The sequence below is a fragment of the Nomascus leucogenys genome, chromosome 13 (assembly GCF_006542625.1).
Source record: "Nomascus leucogenys isolate Asia chromosome 13, Asia_NLE_v1, whole genome shotgun sequence".
Lineage (NCBI taxonomy): Eukaryota > Metazoa > Chordata > Mammalia > Primates > Hylobatidae > Nomascus > Nomascus leucogenys.
In genome coordinates, this window is record NC_044393.1 from 86,392,218 (window position 1) to 86,412,914 (window position 20,697).

General features: G+C 41.1%; 1 protein-coding gene across 1 annotated transcript in view; it reads right to left on the reverse strand.

The window, feature by feature from the left end:
• The window catches only part of DGKI (diacylglycerol kinase iota), a 460,711-nt gene that overhangs the window by 5,170 nt on the left and 434,844 nt on the right, over positions 1-20,697 (reverse strand). The window contains exons 29-32 of the mRNA XM_030825779.1: positions 16,882-16,919; positions 12,543-12,663; positions 2,053-2,089; positions 271-370 (exon numbers count right to left, since the gene is read on the reverse strand). Of these exons, the coding sequence (XP_030681639.1) occupies positions 271-370; positions 2,053-2,089; positions 12,543-12,663; positions 16,882-16,919 (296 nt within the window). The remainder of the gene's footprint in view (positions 1-270; positions 371-2,052; positions 2,090-12,542; positions 12,664-16,881; positions 16,920-20,697) is intronic.

Genomic DNA, 20,697 nt, shown 5'->3' on the forward strand with positions numbered 1-20,697 from the left:
TAGCGTTCAGCAGAACAACCCCAAGGTCCCAAGGTCAATGTGTTCAGAGGTGTATAAAGCCCCATAGGCAAGCACACGCCCTCCCTTTGTGCTTATACATTTAAATCACAGTTGCTCTAAATGAAGCACTCTATTTTTTCCTCCTTTTTCCAAAGCCCCAGGCACTTCCATAAGCACAGAAAGGATGTCCGTGCTATGGTCACAAGCAAAGGCAACAGTGCCTGCGATCTCGCCCAGCGGGAGGATGTTTGCACTCACTCATCGAGTTACCTTGGAGTCCGTCTTTCTCAGAGATGCTCCTGCATCCACCAGAAGCTGGCACACAGCCCGGTTCCGCTGGCAGGCAGCCTTGTGCAGTGCAGTCTCACCCCTAAATCAAAGACGAAATGGGAAACCACCCATAAAGGGGTTGGAGGCAGCAGGGAATGGGGTGAGGGGAGCTGATGTTGGGTGCTCCTCAGCCTCCTTCCCTATAGGCTGCTGAGACCTTGACTGTAGGGTACATTCTGGGGAGGTAGGGAAGGGTATTTCTAAAAATTCTTTGAGCTAGTCACCACCTGATCATAATATCTGACTCCAGCCCCTTTTCCAAACAGTGTTGATTAACTAGGTTTAGTAACTTTTTTAAAAAAACTACTACTATCTGATTTAGGTGATAGTCAATGCAGTATTAAACAGACTAATTGTTTAGATATATCTGAACACTGAAGCCATTCTCTCTGTGCATACATTTGAGCAGAGCGAGAAAGGCACTGGGTGAAAGAACAGGGGGCAGCGTAGAGTGCCTCTGGCCCTCCAGGTGCAGCACGCAGCCCTTGGTTGATGGCCACTTGGCCTGCAGTGGAGTATCTCCTGAGAACCCAAGTTCAAAGAGCCAGGCCAACACCCACTCTGCTCTATCCACTTTAGATTCTGTGTGAGTGGCAGGTGAAAGGAGGGGGCAGCCACAGAGGATATCTGAGAGGCACAGTGAGACTCTGGGAGAGTTTGAGAGCCAGGGCTCTCCCCAGGAGGCAGCAGGCTTGAGGCCAGCCACTCAGTGTGGGAAGTGGCAAGGGAAACTGGCCATTTCCCCATCACTGACAGGCTCTATAAGGAGGAGGGTATTCCTATCCTGAGCCCAAAGGCACCAAGATGCTTAATGCCAAAGTGTTTCAGGAAAAATCAATAGCAACCTTTAGAGAAGGCAAAATGGGGTAAGTGATGGCACCACTTATAATCTTGCCAATAGGATGTGCTGGCATGTGGACCAGCTCTATGGAGCGATAGCTTCTTCCACAGCTCTACTGCTTCTCTTCATCCTCCATTCTATTCATTTCTACTTCTTCTCCTCCCTACATGCTTAGCTACTCACCACCTCATTCCTCTCCACACCAACTCATCTTTATACCTTTTCAAATATGGCTTTCAGGATTAGTTGTACAGCCTATCTTTGTTCCTGTTTGGGGAGCAGTAGCTATTTCGCTACTTTAGAAATAAGGTTGAAAACAAACATTATCATCAGTCTAGGCACCATCCCAGAGCTGATGACTTTTTCAATCAGGATCCCTTCTCTGAACCACAGAAGACAGAAAATAGAGTGACTATGTTCTTAGTTCTTCAGTGGTGGTACATAACTTGTCCTGTTCTAGACTAACCGAGAGAAGTTATGTCATTACATGTGAATAATGCCTTAGGGCAGTAGGGCCCCATTTTCTCAGAAACTCCAGTTGAGAAAGAATAAATGTGATGGGTATATTAAAAGGTAAGTGTAATTATTTAGACTTCTCAGCATTCCAAGATGCACCAGTGCAGAAGTACATTGCTTGAAGCAAGCTCTAAATGATGATTAGCACTGACTATGGAGGCAAGCATTATGACAATGGTCATCAATTTCTATTGTGTAATTTTTTATTTAGGCTATTAGCCCTGCACATTTATGCACAAAGTTGAAAGTGGACTTTGAATTAATTAGGTTAAAATTACCTATGATATGCTCTATAGATTACATTCTTCTCCCAGATATGTTCTGAAGAAAATAACCCAGACTATGTAATAAAAGGCAACACTCACGTTTCACTGTCTGCCATATCCAATAACTCGGAAGGTCCTAAATAAGAAGAAAGCAAGATGACAATCAAAAATAAGCTCAAAAACTAAACATTAACAGAAAATCTCTATAGTCACAGAATTAAAATGCCTTGGAAAGCTAAATTTGGGGATAGGAATAATAAGACAAAAAGAAAAATAAAAGGATCCCTCTACCTCCTCATCACCAAACTCCCAATCTCCATGAACCAATATGTACAGAATGGTAGATACAAAAGAATGGTATGGTCTCTGCTGTCAAGAAGCTTTCAATCAAGTTTATGAAATAAAACTGGAATAAAATAACTGAAAAATAATTAAGTGGCTAGCTAGGGAGAAAGGGGCAGATCAGGTGGGCTTTAGGAATCAGGGCAATTTCTCATTCTCAAACGAGTTGCTTGGGATGGCGTCTTATGAAGCATAATATTAAGGCTGTAAGATACTATACGTATCATCTAGGGTACAATTCCACTTTTTATAAAATTTCCCTCCTCATACCAGAAAGAAATACTATGCATATACATCAAATGACTATAGATGCATCCTTAGGAATGGAAATATTCTGTGAATTTTCCCTTTCACAATGTTTCATGTGTTCACGAATTAATCCATTCAGTCTACAAACACTGCTTGGAATGTCCACCTTTCTAGCTCTGTACCACTGCTTCTCTCCCTGCCATCTCTTGCCCTCTTCAGCCTGTGGATATCAGCTGAGACTTTTTTTCCCCATAAAACCCTTTATTATCCCACTTCAAACAGCTTATTAAACACCTGCCTATACAATCCCTCACTTTATGTACTGACCCTGTTTCCTATAGTTGAATGGGTAATGGGATTTATCATCCAAGTTGGGACCACCCCAGGCAAGGGGGAATATATGATCATGATACTGATCATGACACTTAACAAACTGTTTTAAAATAACCTACTGATTTATCTCTCCCTATAACTAGACTCCAGAAAACCCCTGAAAGTTTTGGCCCATGCTTTGTGTAGCATTGTATCATTCCTTGGTGCCTAGTATAGAGCCTGGAGATAAGTAGATGCTTAAATATTTGCTTGAATGGATGAATAAATATGCTTTTAAGTGCCAAACACAGTCAAGGTATTGAGTATTTTAGTCTTTAGAAAGACGATCCTGGGGATTTGCTGTCTTTATTGGTAGATATCATTATTATTAAAAATTAACTTATTGTGCATAGTAAGAAGGGGTGGAAGAGGTTATCACTCTTACCATGAAAGTCATTGGCCAAGGACAACATAACAGAGATGTTATGGGATTTCATAATTCTCCTGGTAATCCAAATCATCTTGACCTCTTCTCTTTCACACCCGCCATTCACTGGGACCAGGTGAATCTTCTCTTGCAAAGTCTCTCCTATTTGTCTTTTCTGTTTGTCCTATTTGACAAATAGACTTCCTAACTGGTATCTGCCTGGAACATTATTAGCATGCAGAAGTAGTTACCACGAAAGATAAGAAGGTCTTATATCATCTAGATTTCTAGGTTTCCAATACATTATATCTACTGCTTACTTCCAAGTATTTAAACACTGGAGCTCACAGTCTTTCATCTGGAACTACATTTCCTCAATTTGTTCCCAGGGTTCCATTTTTTTTTTTTTTTTTTTTTTTTCACAAAAGCTAAAGTGGTAACTGCACACTCAACCATTTATTTCTCAGGCTTTCCCAGCTCTCCCTATCCAGAACCGCCACCTATGTAAATCTGACATGTTCTTCAAAGGTTAGTCTGTGACAAGGTCCTCTCAAAAGATGACCTTTGACAGAAGGAATGTATTCTTTCTCTCAACTCTCAAAGCACTTATTTGGTTCTACCCTCATACTATGTATTCACTTTTTGAATGCATGCCTTCCATGAATAAATTATTCTATATTTGTTGAATATAAGAACACCTCAGTTATTTTTTGTATCCTTCTAGCACCTACCCTATATTAAGGAAACAACAAAGATTTAACACATACCTCTTTGTTCCTTGAAAACATGAATAATGATCCTCATCCTCCCACACACATACCAAAACTGCAGAGCAGCACAGGACAGTGATCAGGGGTGAGGTTTCTGAAGCCATCCCTTCTTGATTAAAAATCCCAGCTCTGCTACAGACTAGGTCTTGGCCAAGTCTAATCAATCTCTCAGCCCCTTGGTTATCACACATGTAAAGTCAAATTAATAATAATATTTATCTCACAGGGTTGTTGTGAGAGTTCAAGAAGGCTGGGCATGTTGGCCCATGCCTGTTATCCCAGCACTTTGGGAGGCCAAGGCGGGTGGATCATTTGAGGTCAGGAGTTCGAGACCAGCCTGACCAACATAGTGGAGCCCCGCCTCTACTAAAAATACAATAATTAGCCCGGCGTGATGGTGCGTGCCTGTAATCCCAGCTACTCAGGAGGCTGAGGCAGGAAAATCGCTTGAATCCAGGAGGCGGAGATTGCAGTGAGCTGATATCGTACCACTGCACTCCAGCCTGGGTGACAGAGCAAGACTTCATCTCAAAAAAAAAAAAAAAAAAAAAAAAGAAAGAAAAGAGTCAATACACATAGTGTGCTTAAAAGAGTGCCTGGCACACCACACTGCTTCAACTTTAGATAGCATGAAGTGTCCTATTCTCTGTCCTGATACAGCAGGTCACACTACATCAAGATATGGGATCATCAGTGAAGGAATGTGGTATGGAAGGGTCGCTTTACTTCCACTTACATGTGAAGCCACTTGTTGACTCAAATTCTATGTCCTGAGAACCAAGCACCTGAGGCCTATTTAGCTGTCAACAGGGCACTCTTCACAACGTCAGCAAGGGGCTTAAGCACCCAATGGTCCTCTTAAAGAGTGCCTGTCACCTTCAGCGAACATTCTAAGCCACTCCTTTCGAAAAAAATTCCATGAACATGAGCAGCCCAGACTCATTAGTAGCTCTGTTCCCATTGGTACTGCTAATTGCACAACTATTTAGGCAACAGAGGCCTCGTTTACTTTTCTCCTTCATTCAGCACTGTCATTCAGTGCTCTCAGAGCCATGCCACGGTGAGTCCACAGTCATCCAGGGTCTAAGCCTCTATGCAAGTGACGGGATCCTCAAGCCTTTTAATTGGGCTAGCATAGCAATAATTTGACAATATGAAGGTGGGGACAAGGAAAAAAGCTGTCCTTCACAATTTCTGACCAGAATCACTACAAATGCAGCCAACCCAGAATTATTCCAGAGCTGATTATCCAGTCTGTGAGTCAGGCATGCCCGCGGCTACCCATCACTCTCCCTCCCTCCGTGCCCTTTCATCCTCTGCAGCTGACAGAGGTGAGAGGCAGAGGCACTAATAACAAGGCAAGAAACTTTTGCTCATAATTAATATCTAAAAAAAATGCCCATTAAAAGGTTTGGGGAATGGCTCTGAAATAACCAATTTAATTAACTTCAACTTTCCTTATTCTCCCATCAACATAGATAATCACAAAATAGCAGAACATTTTGAACACTGGCCAAGAAGAGGCAAAAGTAGCAGCCAGCTGACTACAGATGGGAATGGGCAGCTATTTTTAACAGCACAGGTACATTTTCTAATCATTTTTGGCTTGCTTTAAGATAACTGTTTGCATAATGCTAGCAAGGAAGGAGTTACAGAGAGTGGATGCCAGGAGAAGCCTAAGACAAGGCTGTTCTTCTCCTTATTTGAACCTGCACTGCCCAATGGGGAGCTATGCTTTAACTGTACACTGTGGAGTTTAACTGTACCCTGTGACTTTTAGTGCAGAAACAATAACACCTGTGATTCTTGAAAAGTTAATTTGAGTCTCACTAATAAAGGAAAGGAGACAAAAGGAGAAAAACAAGAGAGAAAAAAATAAAGACTAGTCAGGCACGGTGGTTCATGTCTGTAATCCCAGCACTTTGGGACAGCCAGGTGGGAGGACTGTTTGAGCCCAGGAATTCAAGACCAGGCTGGGTAACATAACGAGACCCCAACTCTACAAAAAAAAAAAAAAAAAAATTAGCTGGGCGTGGTAGTACATGCCTGTAGTCCCAGCTACTTGGGAGGCTAAGGAGGGAAGATTGCTTGAGCCCAAGAGATCAAAGTTACAGTGAGCCATGATCGCATTCCAGCCTGGGTGACAGAGTGAGATTCTGTCTCAAAAAAATAAAAATAAAGACAATTGAATTCCTTCAACGTATATGAATGGGTAACATTTAAGTTTGAGGCTTGTTTTATATACACATACATTCTGATTGCGGACACTATGCCATCTCCCCTAAGGAATTTCAAGGGAGATCATCAAATTGTCAGCAGAGAATTCACTGTTGTTTCCTCAATAGAAAAGGAAATCTCAGGTCTCTGTCTCTTCCAGGGTTTACTGAAATGTCCACCCTTCATCCTTTGGCTTACCTGAACCAGAAAAAATACGGTAAAATCCCTATTGAGGAGATATGGGTGCAGATTTCTCCATGAAAATTTCAGATGAAAACGGCCTCTGCTCTTCCAGAACCCTAGATCAGTTGTCATTTGAACTCTGCTTATGACATTCACATGGTGCTACCCTGCATTGTGGTTATTTATCCATGTTTCATTTCCCTTGCCGGTATTAGGAATATGGAGGACACAGACCATCTCTCACGTATGAATGAGATTTGGCAAGTAACCTAACTTCACCATACTTCAGTTTTCAACACCTGTCAAATGGAGATGAGAGCTTACTGTATAGGGCTGTAAAAATTAAATATGATAATGCATTTAGAACATTTAGAACAATAGAGGTTAGCAGTGATTGTTACAGAAACTTTTTTTTCCTCAAAAGTGCCTGGGACCGAATTAAAATGTTTTAATGAATGAATGAATAAAAGACATTTTAAAATTATTTTGGATCCCAGACAATATCACTTTAAGATAAAGATTCACAATTGAAACACGGATTCAAAAGACTGTGCTATATGGGAAATGGTCTGAAAATTAAGGGAAAGAAAATTCTGTTAAGTGGACATACACATCAGTATTCAGGAGACGCCCAGGGAATGCGAAAGGAAGCAAAACTTCACAAATCTTTCAAAATGAGAAAGTGAACATCGTGTTAAGTAGCCAGGCCTTCCAAATTACAATGTTGCTGCCCAGTACTCATTCCATAGGCTCTTCTGTTGGATACCCCAGCTCCCGCTGATGTGACTTTGTCATCAATATTATATTTGTATTATATATTACGTGCCTTTTGTCACATGCACCCTTTAATTTGCTTCCCACACCAATGCCTCCAAATCCCCTTTGCTATTCCTTCCACTTCCCATGGCCTCTCTCTGGGCCCTCATTTCCCATTAGTCTCCCTGACGCTGCCAGCAGACCATTCCAAATCCTCCCCTGCCACAGGACAAAAGCTGCACAGATGTGGGGAGAGCTGGCACTGGGAATGCTAACAGTACTGTCATCCTGTCCCAGCAGGATGGTGGTCTGTTCTCTCTGGGACCAGAGGCAGAAAAAGGGGGGTTAAAAAAAGAGAAAAGAAAGACTGAAGACAGAAAAAGAGGGAAGACAAAATAACCCATTGAAATCAAAAAGGAAATGCATGAGTGAGATTTCTATCAGGAAAACCAGTAGGAGGCAATGGGGTAGGCGTGGGGAGAATAAAAACAAAAGAGCAGAGTGTGCAGGGTGGCGAAGGAAAGAAACAACACAAAAGTCCCTTGGAGGGGCAAACAAGGGGGGAGGGAGCGGGCAGAAAATATGGTTGAAAGGAGCTGAAAAGCGGGAAGCACTGAGGAATCTCAGCTGGAATCCCTGCATCCTTAGTCTCTCTCCCAGTCTCTGTGGAATTGTTAACTCTTCCTCCCTGAGTCTCTTTTCAACTCTCTAAATGTCCAAATTCCAGTTTTTCGTAAAGGAAAGCAGCATGCTGTATAGATGAGAGAAGACATCCAAAGGAAGAAGATGCAAGCTGAAAAAAATTCAAGCCTCCCATGGCGCTTTCAGAACATACCGCACATCTCATGTGGCACAGCCCCCAGCCTGCTTTAAAAGAGCCCATAGAAGAGAAATCAGTTGCTGCTTGTTGTGTCTGGGAGAATAACTAATCTCAGGACTCTTGTTCAGGTGTCCTCTTGATGGTGGCGGCCCACACTCCTGACCAGAGCCAATGAAGAAGAGGGCAGAGCAGAGGGGAGAGGGGCTCAGGAGTAAGGCTGCAGGAAGCAAACGAAGTGTCAACTCAAGAGCCACAAACAACATCAGCTGTGCACCTGGAAAAGAGCCTGTGAATCCTTCAGAACTGCTATTACTAAAGGCATCATTACAGTCAGGTGTTTGAACAATTTTTCAGATTTACGTCATATGAAACCATGGGACAGACATAAACCAAATTGTAAAAAATAAGTAAATAAACAACAAAGGCTTTAAGATATTTGCAATATTCAATAACCAGGAGGAATGTCTTTCTTGATCTTTGGCATAGCGTAAAATTTTTATTTGTTATTTTTTGTTTTCATTTACGTGAATTCAAACTGATCAGACCTACCTACTGCAAATCTGATGCTAATTTAAAAATACAATGCCATAGTCTGGTGTACATCCCTAAATCCCAGACTTACTGAGGCCTCTTGGAAAGGCTATTTTCTTTGTCAGGTCAGGGTATTCCAGAGTTATCATCATTACTAAGTTAGGAGAGACCATTTCAATCAACAGAGATCACCTTAAGAAGGTGATTACAGTATTGAAAAAGGGTAATGGTTTCTGTGTACTTGTCCCTGACTTCAAGAACACTGTAATTTAAAGGAGTTTCTATCATCTAAAAGAGAGGAATGGTTTTGCTATGATAGTTTTCAGTAAAATGCAAAGGTTAATATAAACTGAATCAGCAACTAAAGATATTAAAAAACAAACAAAACGACAGTTGAGCTGAAGTGTTTAGCTCTTGTGGAATGAGGTGAATTAGGCTATATCAAATGATTTTACATCCATATTTCTGAATAAATAAAAAAGATAAGATAGACATCAAGAATGAAATTGACAATGTCTATCAAGGTTGATAAAAACTAATTTCAATAAGAATCAATTGCGTTTCAGTCTCCATATTCAGCTATAGTAGTAAAGTGTTAAAAATTGCCATCCATCAAAAATGCAGTGATCCTTGGACTGAACATCATAATAACATTTTATTTACAAACAAAAGAGATGGATTGTGCTCTCCCATCTCCACAGTCTTTCTTCCTGTGCTATTAGAGATCCTGGTGAGGCAGGAAAGGCATAGGATGCCTTCTGAGACCTCAGAAATTGTTTGCCTGGAAGCGAAGTTAGGACGATTACTGTGAACGTTGGGTTTCTTCTCGTGAGCATAAATATTAAGCTGATTAATTTATAACATCTAACCAAAGCATTGGAAAAATAAGCACCCCCACCCCCCTAAAAAAGATTGAATTCCTTCGTGTCCTTCCATTTGGGCGGAGTGGTGTTGTGTGACTCAGTCTGTGCAAGAGTCACTGCGGGTTGATGAGAAACTGATTTGTGTTGGAATGTTAGGTTTCGATCGAAGCCCTCAGAGACTAATGTGCCGGATGAATTGATGCCAGGCAAAGTAGGTGTGTACTGATCTACATTTGGGGATAGAAACTCCAAGGCCTGTGAGCTTGGATGAACGGTGCTTTTAAAGGCCCTATTTTTGGAGGCAGGGGAAAGAGAGGAAGTAGAGGAAGTGAAAAGCTACTGTGTTAGGGTGATATCATCCCAGGACTCATCATTCATGTCCCTGGGGCAGCTCAGATGAGGAGTTCTGCTGTTTTCATTTTTAGTATAATCATATTTCAAATATTGCACGGGCTATACTTATGTTAAAACCTTCATTATTGTCATCATTTTTTTCTCTTCAAGAGACAGGGTCTGGCTCAGCTGCCCAGGCTGGAGTGCAGTGGTGCAATTCTAGCTCACTCAGCGTCCACCTCCTGGGCTCAAGCAATCTTTCTGCCTCAGCCTCAAGTAGCTGGGACTATGGGCCCACCATGCTTGGCCATCTTGTATTTTTATTTGTGAAACTTGGGTTCTTAGGACCCAGAACCAAAGTCAAATAGAAAAACGAAGCTCTAAGGGATTCCAGGTGAGTCAGAAGCTCAGGACATTGCTCACTTTAAACTGCCGAGACCGGGACATAAGGGAGTGTGGTAGATTAAATATCTCCATGAATTATTCATGGCTCATGCCACTGTTGGGAAACAGTGGAATCTGTTTCCCAACCTTTTAAGTCTGGGCTGGCCCTGTGACTTGTTTTAGCCAATAGAATGCAGTAGAGATCATCCAGAACTTTCCAGCTTAGCTTCAGAACATCTGGCAGCTTCCACTCTCACCCCTGGGAACCCCAGCACTATCATACTGTGAAGGATCTTGGGAAAAAAAGACCAGGTGTTGAGAAAGGCTTAGGTGTCCTGGCCTTCCACAGCCCTCCCACCTGAAAGCCCCAAACATGTGAGAGTCCATCTTCAATAAAGCCTCATCAAAAAAAGGAGCTGACTGCAGCCTCCTAAATGAGACCAAGTGAGACAGTGGATACAGAGAGGATCCTAGGACTAGGGGAGGAAATACTGCTTCTCCAGGAAAGGTGAAAAGATGGGTGGGGGGCTGTGGAGAGAGAGATTCCTGGATTGTGTTGTCACTCAAACAGATGGCCAGTGTCTCACCTAACTCCAGAGAGAGGGTAGGTGGGCACCAAATGGCTTAAGGTATCCAAGCAAGCATTCAATCTCTTGGGTAAAGGGTAAACTAAAGAGAGTAGATTGGAAGTGATCAAGAAGACAGCAAATAGGAGAACTTTAAACCTGAGCTAAAGAAAAATACAGTGACAGTATACATCTAACCCTCACCTGAGCTTTGTGCAGTAGAAATCCTGAGATATTAGTGTGGCTTCACTCTTGCCCAGAAAGGAACGCTTTTAACTGAAAGAGACTGAATAGCCAGGGAAATAGGAGATGGAATGATACAAGCCCCAGACTTAGCACCAAAAATGCATCCTACCTACCTAGGCTTTCCAGGGCAGACAGGTTTGGGATTATCCAACCCAGCCTACAAGGAGTAAAGAAATCCTGTCATCACAGCCCTCCTGTTTTCATGGTCTTTCCTTTTTCTAACCCACCCTTTCTACCGTATTTCAGACCAAGGGTTCAAGCAGAATCTTCACAGTGAGAAGGTGCTGAAGACAAAGCAAGGGGTGTCTAACGTGATCGATAGTTTAGTACCTACCTTGCAAGGACCCTGTCAAATGATGGGATGCGTTTACTATAAACAATTGGCAAATATGTGCTTGATAAATGGTAGCTATGTTATCTATTTGTGGCTTGACCATAGGACTTAAAACAGCTCCATATATCTGTTTTAAATTTAATTATACACACGATCTTATTTTTTTCTTTAGCCTGCAATTGCTTGAAAACAGTGACTGTATTTTATTTTTGTCTGTGTACCATCTATAACAGGCAGCTCCTGTTAGGCACTACACAAATATTTGTTAAATGAATGAATCAATGAATGGAATAACACATACTTGCTGAATTGCAAAAAAAAAAAAAAGGAGCAAAAAGGACGTGAACATTTACGAGTTTATGAGTATGCTTACTATCTACAGGCTGAATTTGGGTACAAAAGGAGTCAGCCACAGGCTGACTGTCAGGGCTCAAAGAAACTTTTCCAATCTCTCTGTATACCAAGATCCAGCAGAATTAGACTCTTCCATTCCTTCTCATTTAAAACAGACTAGCTAGGCAGTATTTTTCCCCTTTATTCCTATTCTTTATTCCTAGAAATACTACGAAACATGATAAATTGAATGTAACAGTTTAGATTTGGTATTCATTAAATATGTTTATGCTTCCAAAGGGTTTTTAGAGGCAGATTCTATAGTGCATGCTACTTCCTGCAAATGATCTGGCACCAAATTAGAAATCCAGTTAGAAAGCAGTCTGGAAGGTTAGTATGATCTGCCACAGACAACACAATAGTATCAGACATTTTCAAAGAGAATGAAGCGTAACTTGGGTGGAAAAGATAAATGAGATCAAACAGAAAAAAAAATGAGAAACTAGAAAGATGTAAAAGAATTATCCTCATGAACCTTCACAGTGATGAACCACAAATATGGATTAGGTAGGGGATCCCAACCCATTAATTTACAGAAGAGCTCTAGAAAATAATAAAGTGCACGATGCCAGGCTGCATTTATTTTTGTCCTATATTTAAAAAAAACTAATTAGTCTGAAAAATAGCCTGTAAAGAGCTTGGTATGAACACTGTTTCTATTAATTGCTTGGTTAGGATGGCCCATATGTGTCAGTGGCCTGCAACCACAACTGCCTCAAATAAGCAGGGGCAGAGTCTGCTAAAAGTTCGAGAGTATTTCTGCCATTCTGAAGACTGCCTGGATGAAGGGTATCTTAGAAAATGCAAAATGCAATGGATTTCACAGATAAGTGATCCTTGGTAAGTTCACTATGCCTACTCACCGTGGTCAAGGATGTATTTCACAATCTCCCCGTTGCCGGTTTTAGCTGCGTAGTGAAGGAGTGAACAGTGGTCTGGTCCCTGAATTAGCAGACTGCCTCCATTTTTATAGCTTTCTATTAGCTGCAAGAGAGACATACAAAAAGAAGCTCAGGCAGAAGCCGGAACAAGGATAACAGCTAACTGGTAATAAAATAAGAGTCATGTAGCAAACCACAATGTTTTCAGCCTTAGAGGACATAGAGAAAAGTCAAAAAGATGAAGTAACATTCCTGGACTGTGTTATCACTCACAGAGATGACCAGTGTCTCTTCTAACTCTGGAGAGAGCCTGTGGGTATTGAACAGGCTAGAGAAACTAAATCACGCTGAATTACTTTTTTCATTTATTTTCTGAGCACTGGTCTCTATGGTCTCTCAAAGGAGTAGTGAGGGGTGGAGTGGAGAACAAAAGCATCTCTATGTTGGCTTAGCATTCTCTTGAGTGAAAGAGTAATTATGGCTATAAGCAAGAATAGCTTGGTGACTGTAGCTAAGCTTCTTGCCTGTGTCCTTCAGTTTTTCTTCAGTCTTATGAACCAAAGATACCAAATATCAAATATCAAAGATACCAAATATACCAAATATCAAAGCTGCTTCTGTTTCTCCCGTGTAAGATCACTGAATACAAGTATAGACACATACACACGCAGGCATGCATGCACACACACAAACACACATCTGGCTTCCTTCTTCATCCAGATATGCAGCCCAGCCTGCAAACCTTCTGTTAATCATCCAACACATACCTAATAGGCTAGAGATGATCTACAGAGAGAGACCCAAAATGATTCAGAAAATGTAGTACTTTCTATATGAGAGAAGACTGGAAAAAAAAAAAAAAAAAACAGGATTTTGTAGCCTGAGGATAAGGTGGCTACATGAGGATATGGTTTAAGTTTATAAAATATTGAACATTACAGAAAATGTGAATGAGTCCCTCATCTCCAAACTACAGTATTTCAGGACAAGAGTGCCTGCGTGAAGCTTCTAATAGGTAATTTTAGGAAAAATAAGAATTAAATAACCCAGCAGGTAATAAGCAAAAGGAACATACTATCTTTCAAGAAGTTAGATGGCACACATTATAGATAATCAAACATCCCATAAGGTAAAAGAGCATAAATGACATAAATGCAAAGAATAAGTCCTAGTGTTCTATACCATTGTAGGATGACTATAGTTAATACTATATTAAATAGTTTTAAATAGCTAGAAGGAGGATGTTGAACATTCCCAACATAAAGAAATGATAAATGTGTGAGGGGCTGGATATGCTAATTACCCTGATTTGATCACTGTATATGTATCAAAACATCACTATGTACTCTATTAATATGTATCATCATTTGTCAATTAAAAATACTTTCTTAAAAAAAGAACCTAAATTCAGAGTTCACGTCTTCACTCAAATACATCCATAGAATTGTCATGTACTAGATGCCAGGAAGATAAATGTGAATACAATTCAGTCACTGTGCTCAAAGCCCTCACAGCCCATGGGGGAGACGGATAGGTAAAGAATCACACAGTAATGGACGGGAACATCACAAAGGTCTCAAAGAAGCACTAGGGAAGCATGAAGCAGGGGATGGAAAGAGCCACGGAAGACCTCCCAGGACATGGATCAAAAGCAGTAGCTGAAAGGAGGTAAGGAACATATGGGACTTCCATCCCTAAACTGGGGGGCAAGAGGGCAGGAAGGAGTAGCTAGCAATTTTCCACAAAAGTCTAAAAGGATATCCTGTTCTGTTCAACTGCATTGTCTTAAAATGACACTCCCCTTCTTTGTGGGGAGATCGACAAAGGATAGCAGCATGGACCCAACCAGACCTGTTCAGGGTCAACTGCCTTGATCCTGCCTTCCTGTGCTGTTTCTAGACACCATGAATATTCAGTTAGTCCATGGGCACTTTCTGCAGCCCAGTTGTCCAGGAGGTATTTGTGACAGCCTTCACACGGGGGTGGCTCCAGAGATGTTCTGTTCACTAGTCTCTATCTCTCACTCTCTTTGTCTCTCTCTCTCTCTTTCTCTCCCTCTCTCTCATACAAACACATACACATGTACCCAATTTAATATTTTATATATATTGCACTTTCTGCTCAGAGGAAAGGAACAAAAGAAATCGGAGAAGAGAAAGAGGGCATGAATATTTGAGAAGGAAAATAAAGAAAATATGTAAGAGAGAAAAAGCAAAACCTCAAGCTCTCAGTAAATATTCCACCTCTCAGTAAATAAGGTGTTATTGGCCGGGCGCAGTGGCTCACGTCTGTAATCCCAGCACTTTGGAAGACCTAGCCAAGCGGATCACGAGGTCAGGAGATCGAGATCATCCTGGCTAACACGGTGAAACCCCATCAGAACTAAAAATACAAAAAATCAGCCAGGCATGGTAGTGGGTGCCTGTAGTCCCAGCTACTCAGGAGGCTAAGACAGGAGAATGGCATGAACCCAGGAGGCGGAGCTTGCAGTGAGCCAAGATCGCGCCACTGCACTCCAGCCTGGGTGACAGAGCGAGACTCCATCTCCAAAAACAAAAACAAAAAAGGTGTTATTAAGTCATGTTTTAGTCATTTAGGAAAGAATTATAACAGATAATGCATTAGGTTGGTGCAAAAATAATTGCAGGTTTTGTCACTGAAATGACAAAAACCGAATTACTTTTGCACCAACCTATAATAAGACAACCAGCTGGATATAGTGATTTCCCACATTGCAAATGATTCTCTATTTAAAAGTACAAGAAAAAGTGTGATAATAAGCTCAGGATCTTGGGAAATCAGTTGCCTAAACTAAAAGCATATAGAAAATAAAATGGAAGGGTTTCAAATGTACAGTGCTTTGCAAAATTTTCTGTTGTAGAAATCCACCAAGGGCAGGAATCAATTTTATTCATGCCTTTGTTTCCCACAAAACCCAATGGAAGGCCTTGCACAGAGTATAGGATGGTATGGGCTTAATGCACTGGTAAGAAACGGCCCTGAACTCATCAATATACTGCTTGGAGAGCACTCTTCTCTTCTGGGTAACAATTTCTATTGACCCTATGATCTGTGCAGTGGCACAGGCACCATTTTCAGGATTATGTGCCTAAAGGGGGCAGTTGATCAAGATGTTTGCAACATTTTCACCATTTGTTTTCTTCTAGTAACCTGTTCAAAATGTAGCACAGGTGTCCTTCAGTTTGTCCAACAGATGTGCCTAAAAAGTTATGTCTGAGGGTAGGACTTTTCAGCTTTCTCTTAGGGCTATTGGTTCCTTGATCTGTAATGGCACCTTACTCCTCAGGCTGAGGAGTCAGGCGTAGCCTCTGCCTTCAGGCTGCTGTCATTAATACAGAGCAGATCAGTTCCAGCAGGGGGTTTGCAGGGGCATATGGGCAGTCATGAGCCTGATGCCTGAAAATGACGTGGGACCAAATATAGCTTTAGAATATTCATAGATGATGTTGTATTATATAACAAATATTTGTATTTCCACCATGTTTAGCTATTAAAAAACACAGATCTATACTATCAGAATATTAATAAAATAGCTAACATTTTAGAGCCCCTTCCATGTAATAGGAACAGTCTTGAGAGCTTTATATGTATTATTACATTAATTCCTCATGACAAGCCAAAGACAGAGGTAATATTATTCCATTTTACTGATGAAAAAACTAAGGCACAGAGAGAATTAGATAATTACGCGAAATCACACAGACAGTGAATGGCAGAGCCAAGATCCAAACTCAGAAAGTCTGACTTCAGATTTTACATTCACCCTCAGGGCAGTGGTGACTGCTTCCTTCCTTCTGAACAAAACTCACCAGAAAACACAAGGAAGCACAAATTAAACTATTCCAAGTGGATCAGCGTTCTTGTTTGACTAACTAGGAGGGTCCTTGCTTGACTAACTATGATCCCCAAAGTATAAAACCATGACAAGGGAAGATTAATCTCTGTCCTGAAGGATGCGTTTCTGAGTGTTGTCCAGGTAATTCTTACAGATACCTTCATTTCAATACCTGCCTGAAAGGAAATCTTTAAATTCTTCAAATGTCAGCTTCTAGAGGGCAGGCACACTGTGCACATTGCATCCTGGGGACATGCAGTTCATTTTAAGTAACTGAGACAAGTACCCCGGTGCTCTTGAACACCATCTCTGCTCAGTTCTCAAAAGAACATCCTGCCTCTTCTACTCAGCCAGTGCAAGCAGGGGATGATAAATGGTAGATGGGAAAATAGAAATTTGATGAGGAACGATGTTGATTTAAAGTTCTTAAAGCATCGCCAAAGATTTGGTAGGAAGATATCTTACCTTCATAAGATCACCAGCTATTACTGCCTGCAAAATTGCTGTGAAAGACAAAAGAGAGATGTGCCATTAGTAGAAGACCCTCTTATTAAAATATTACACAAAGTTGGATCCATATTTTGGATAAGTAGTCTACATTTGGGGCAGGAATCAGGGAAGGAAAATATCTTGGTCAAGCAGACCGAGGCCCCTTCTTTAACCCTTCCCCACCCAGGTACCCATTCCACGCACCCTTCTAGGGCCCATGCGTGCCCCCTCCAGCCTTGGTACAGTAAATATTTTAAAAACTGGAGTCACACAAATTGGGTTCAAATCTCAACTCTGATACTTTAAGCAGTAGGACACTGGGCAAATCATTTAACCCTGCTGAGCCTCAGTTTCCACATTTGTAAAAGAGCAGGTTGAAACTTAGTAGGGTTCATGAAGTCCTATGAATGTTCCTAACGCAGCCATGGATGCAGAGTAAGTGCCTAATCATGATTGCACTTGCTTCCTTCTTTCTAGTTCCTTCTACTTTGCCCTCTTGGGGCTTAAGCAATCACCAGTCTTTTTGTGTGTTTTGTGATGATAGATAAATACCTATTGCTATGAATATTAAGAGGACTGGAGACAGTAAAGAGGAATCAAGTCTATTTTAATTGTGTGCTTGAGAAAACAACCATGTGTTTGGCATTTAATTTATTGATGATTCTTATGGAAAAAAAAGCCTAGAGATAACAGGTAACTACTTTTAAGAATATGTAGCCTTAGGGAAAAAAAAATAGATGTGTCTAATGATTCAGGCATCTTACGTGGGGTGTAGAAGAGGAATGAGAGGCTAAGCATGGTGGCTCATGCCTGTAATCCCAGTACTTTGGGAAGCCAAGGTGGGTGGATCATTTGAGGTCAGGAGTTCAAGACCAGCTTGGCCAACACGGTGAGACCCCGTCTCTACCAAAAATACAAAAATTAGCCAGCGTGGTGGCACACCTGTAATCCCAGCTACTCGGGAGGCTGAGGCAGGAGAATTGCTTGAATTCGAGAGGTGGAGTTGCAGTGAGGCGAGATCGCACCACTGCCCTCCTGCCCAGGCGACAGAGTGAGACTCCATCTCAAAAAAAAAAAAAAATCATTTTTGTTTTAGATTCGGGGGATGCATGTGCAGGTTTGTTACAAGGATATATTGCAAGAAGCTGAGGTTAGAGCTTCTATTGATCCTGTCACCCAGACGGTGAACATAGTACTCAACAAGAGGTTTTTCAGCCTTTGTCCCCCTCCCTGTCTCCTTCTAGAGTTCCCAGTGTCTATTGTTCCCATCTTTGTGTCCATGAGTATCTAAGATTTAGCTCCCACTTACAAGTAAGAACATGCAATATTTGGTTTTCTGTTTCTGCATTAATTCACTTAGGATAATGGTCTTCAGCTGCACCCACGTTGTTTCAAAGGACATGATTTCATTCTTTTTTATGACTGTAGTATTCCATGGTATATATATACCACATTTTCTTTATCTGCTCCACTGCTGATAGGCACCTATGTTGATTCCATGTCTTTACTATTGTAAATAGTACTAAGATAAACAGTGAGTACATATGTGTTTTTGGTAGGATGATTACTTTTCCTTTAGGTATATGCCCAGTAATGGGATTGCTGGTTAGAATGGTAGTTCTGCTTTAAGTTCTTTGAGAAATCTCCAAACTGCTTTCCACAGTGGCTAAACTAATTTAAATTTCTAACAACAGTGTATAAGCATTCCCTTTTCTCCACAGCCTAACCAACATCTGTTATTTTTTGACTTTCAAAAAATAGATTTTAAGGCTTTAAAGTCACAAAGTTTTGGAAGAAAAATAATTTAAATGTATTTTGCAAAGTGATATTTTATTCCTATTTGAGTAGACTCTCATACAGAGTTAGCCAAAAGTGCTGTATCATGCATTAAATTACATGGAGTCCCCAGCTGTCACTGAGCAAAACCCCCAAAGCTTTTATATTGAGTATGTATGATTCCTGGGTGAGCAGATGCAAAGGACCGTAAGAATGTTAAACTCACTCACTGGCCCTGGGCTGAGTGCCTTCCCTTTGACCAAAGCTGAAGCCTTGGAAATTTATAGAAATGATGAGGGCTACTTGAACATCAGAGGAAAAAGAAGGTAGGAAGAAGAGAAGAATGGAGAAAAACAGAGAACGTAAAAGAGAGAAGAAAAGTTCCTCGCCATAACAAGCTACGAGCAGCATCCTCTTTGCATTCCCCTGTGAACCCTAGCATAATGCTTTGCACATTGTAGGTGCACACCAATTAATTGTTGAACTGACTGAAAAGAAAACAAAGGGAGAAAAGAGAGATGAAAATAAGAGAAAGGGAATTAATAAAGTGTTACGTGTAAAAAAAAAACCCTATGAAAATATGGTGTCTCACTCTTCATTTTATAAATGTCCATAGTGGAGTTTAAAGTAAGTTAATTCTCTCGAGGTATAGTGGCCCAAATCAGCACCATAATACAGACCCTGTGTGAGCCTGTGTCCAGTGCCCTCATTGAGTTCATCATGCACAGAACTCTACTAGGCTCTGCAAGGCCTATAGACAGTGAAAAAAACACTGTTGTCAGGTTTGTAATGTGAAAAAGGCTCTCAACTGGAGTCTAATTCTAATCGCTACAATTTATTGGACACATACATTTTGGAGGTTATTCAATCGTTTTGAACCAATTCTCCACTTGCAAATGAGGTTAACAGCTGCACTGCTCACCTCTCAGTAGTTAGGATAAATTTTTTAAAGTGTTTTAGAAATAGATATGTTATATAAACAGAAGGCACAGTTTTCGGTATTTTGTGACTGCACATAAGTACCTGAAAAAGACATATGGACCTTCGGAAGGAGCCTACCAATAAGGGTAAAATTGGCATGTGAAGCTGGGCAGACATATCTCTGTTAATATAGAACCCATCAGATTAGAAGCACAGATAAATGAGCCAACGATATGGTGTTTAACAAAAATCCTGCATCGAAGGACAAGGAAGGAGAGGCTGGAGAAAGTAAAGCCAGCCCTCCATATCTGTAGGTTCCACATCTGCAGATTCAACCAACCTCACATCAAAAACATTCAAAAAATAATAATAATGATACAACAGTAAAAAATACTATAAATTTTAAAAATATAGCATAACAACTATTTATATAGCATTTGCATTATATTGGGTATTATAAGTAATCTGAAGATGACTTGAAGTGTACAGGAGGATGTGCAAAGGTTATATGCAAATACTGAGCTGTTTTAGATCAGGGACTTGAACATCTGTAGATTTTGGTAACTGCAAGGGGTCCTGGAACTAATCCTCCACAGATATCGAGTAACAGCTCCAAGAGAACAAATCAGTTTGGACTCTAAGATGTTCTCCTGACTGAAGTAGAATGTCCCTAATAGGAAAGAAACAAGGTTAGGAAAGTTGCATGAGGGAGCAGTTAATGCAAAGCCTTGTAACACACACAGAAGTTCAAAACATAGCCTGTGTTCTCTGCCAGGCATGGTGGCTCACATCTGTAATCCCAGCACTTTGGGAGGCCAAGGCGGGTGTATCACGAGGTCAGGAGTTCAAGACCAGCCTGGCCAAGATGGTGAAACCCTGTCTCTACTAAAAATAAAAAAATAAAATAAATTGGCCAGGTGTGGTGGTGGGCACCCATAATCCCAGCTACTCAGGAGGCTGAGGCAGAACATTGCTTGAACCCTCGGGAGGCAGAGGTTGCAGTGAGTCGAGATCATGCCACTGCACTCCAGCCTGAGCCACAGAGCGAGACTCCATCTCAAAACCAACCAACAAACAAAAGAAACAACAAAATAG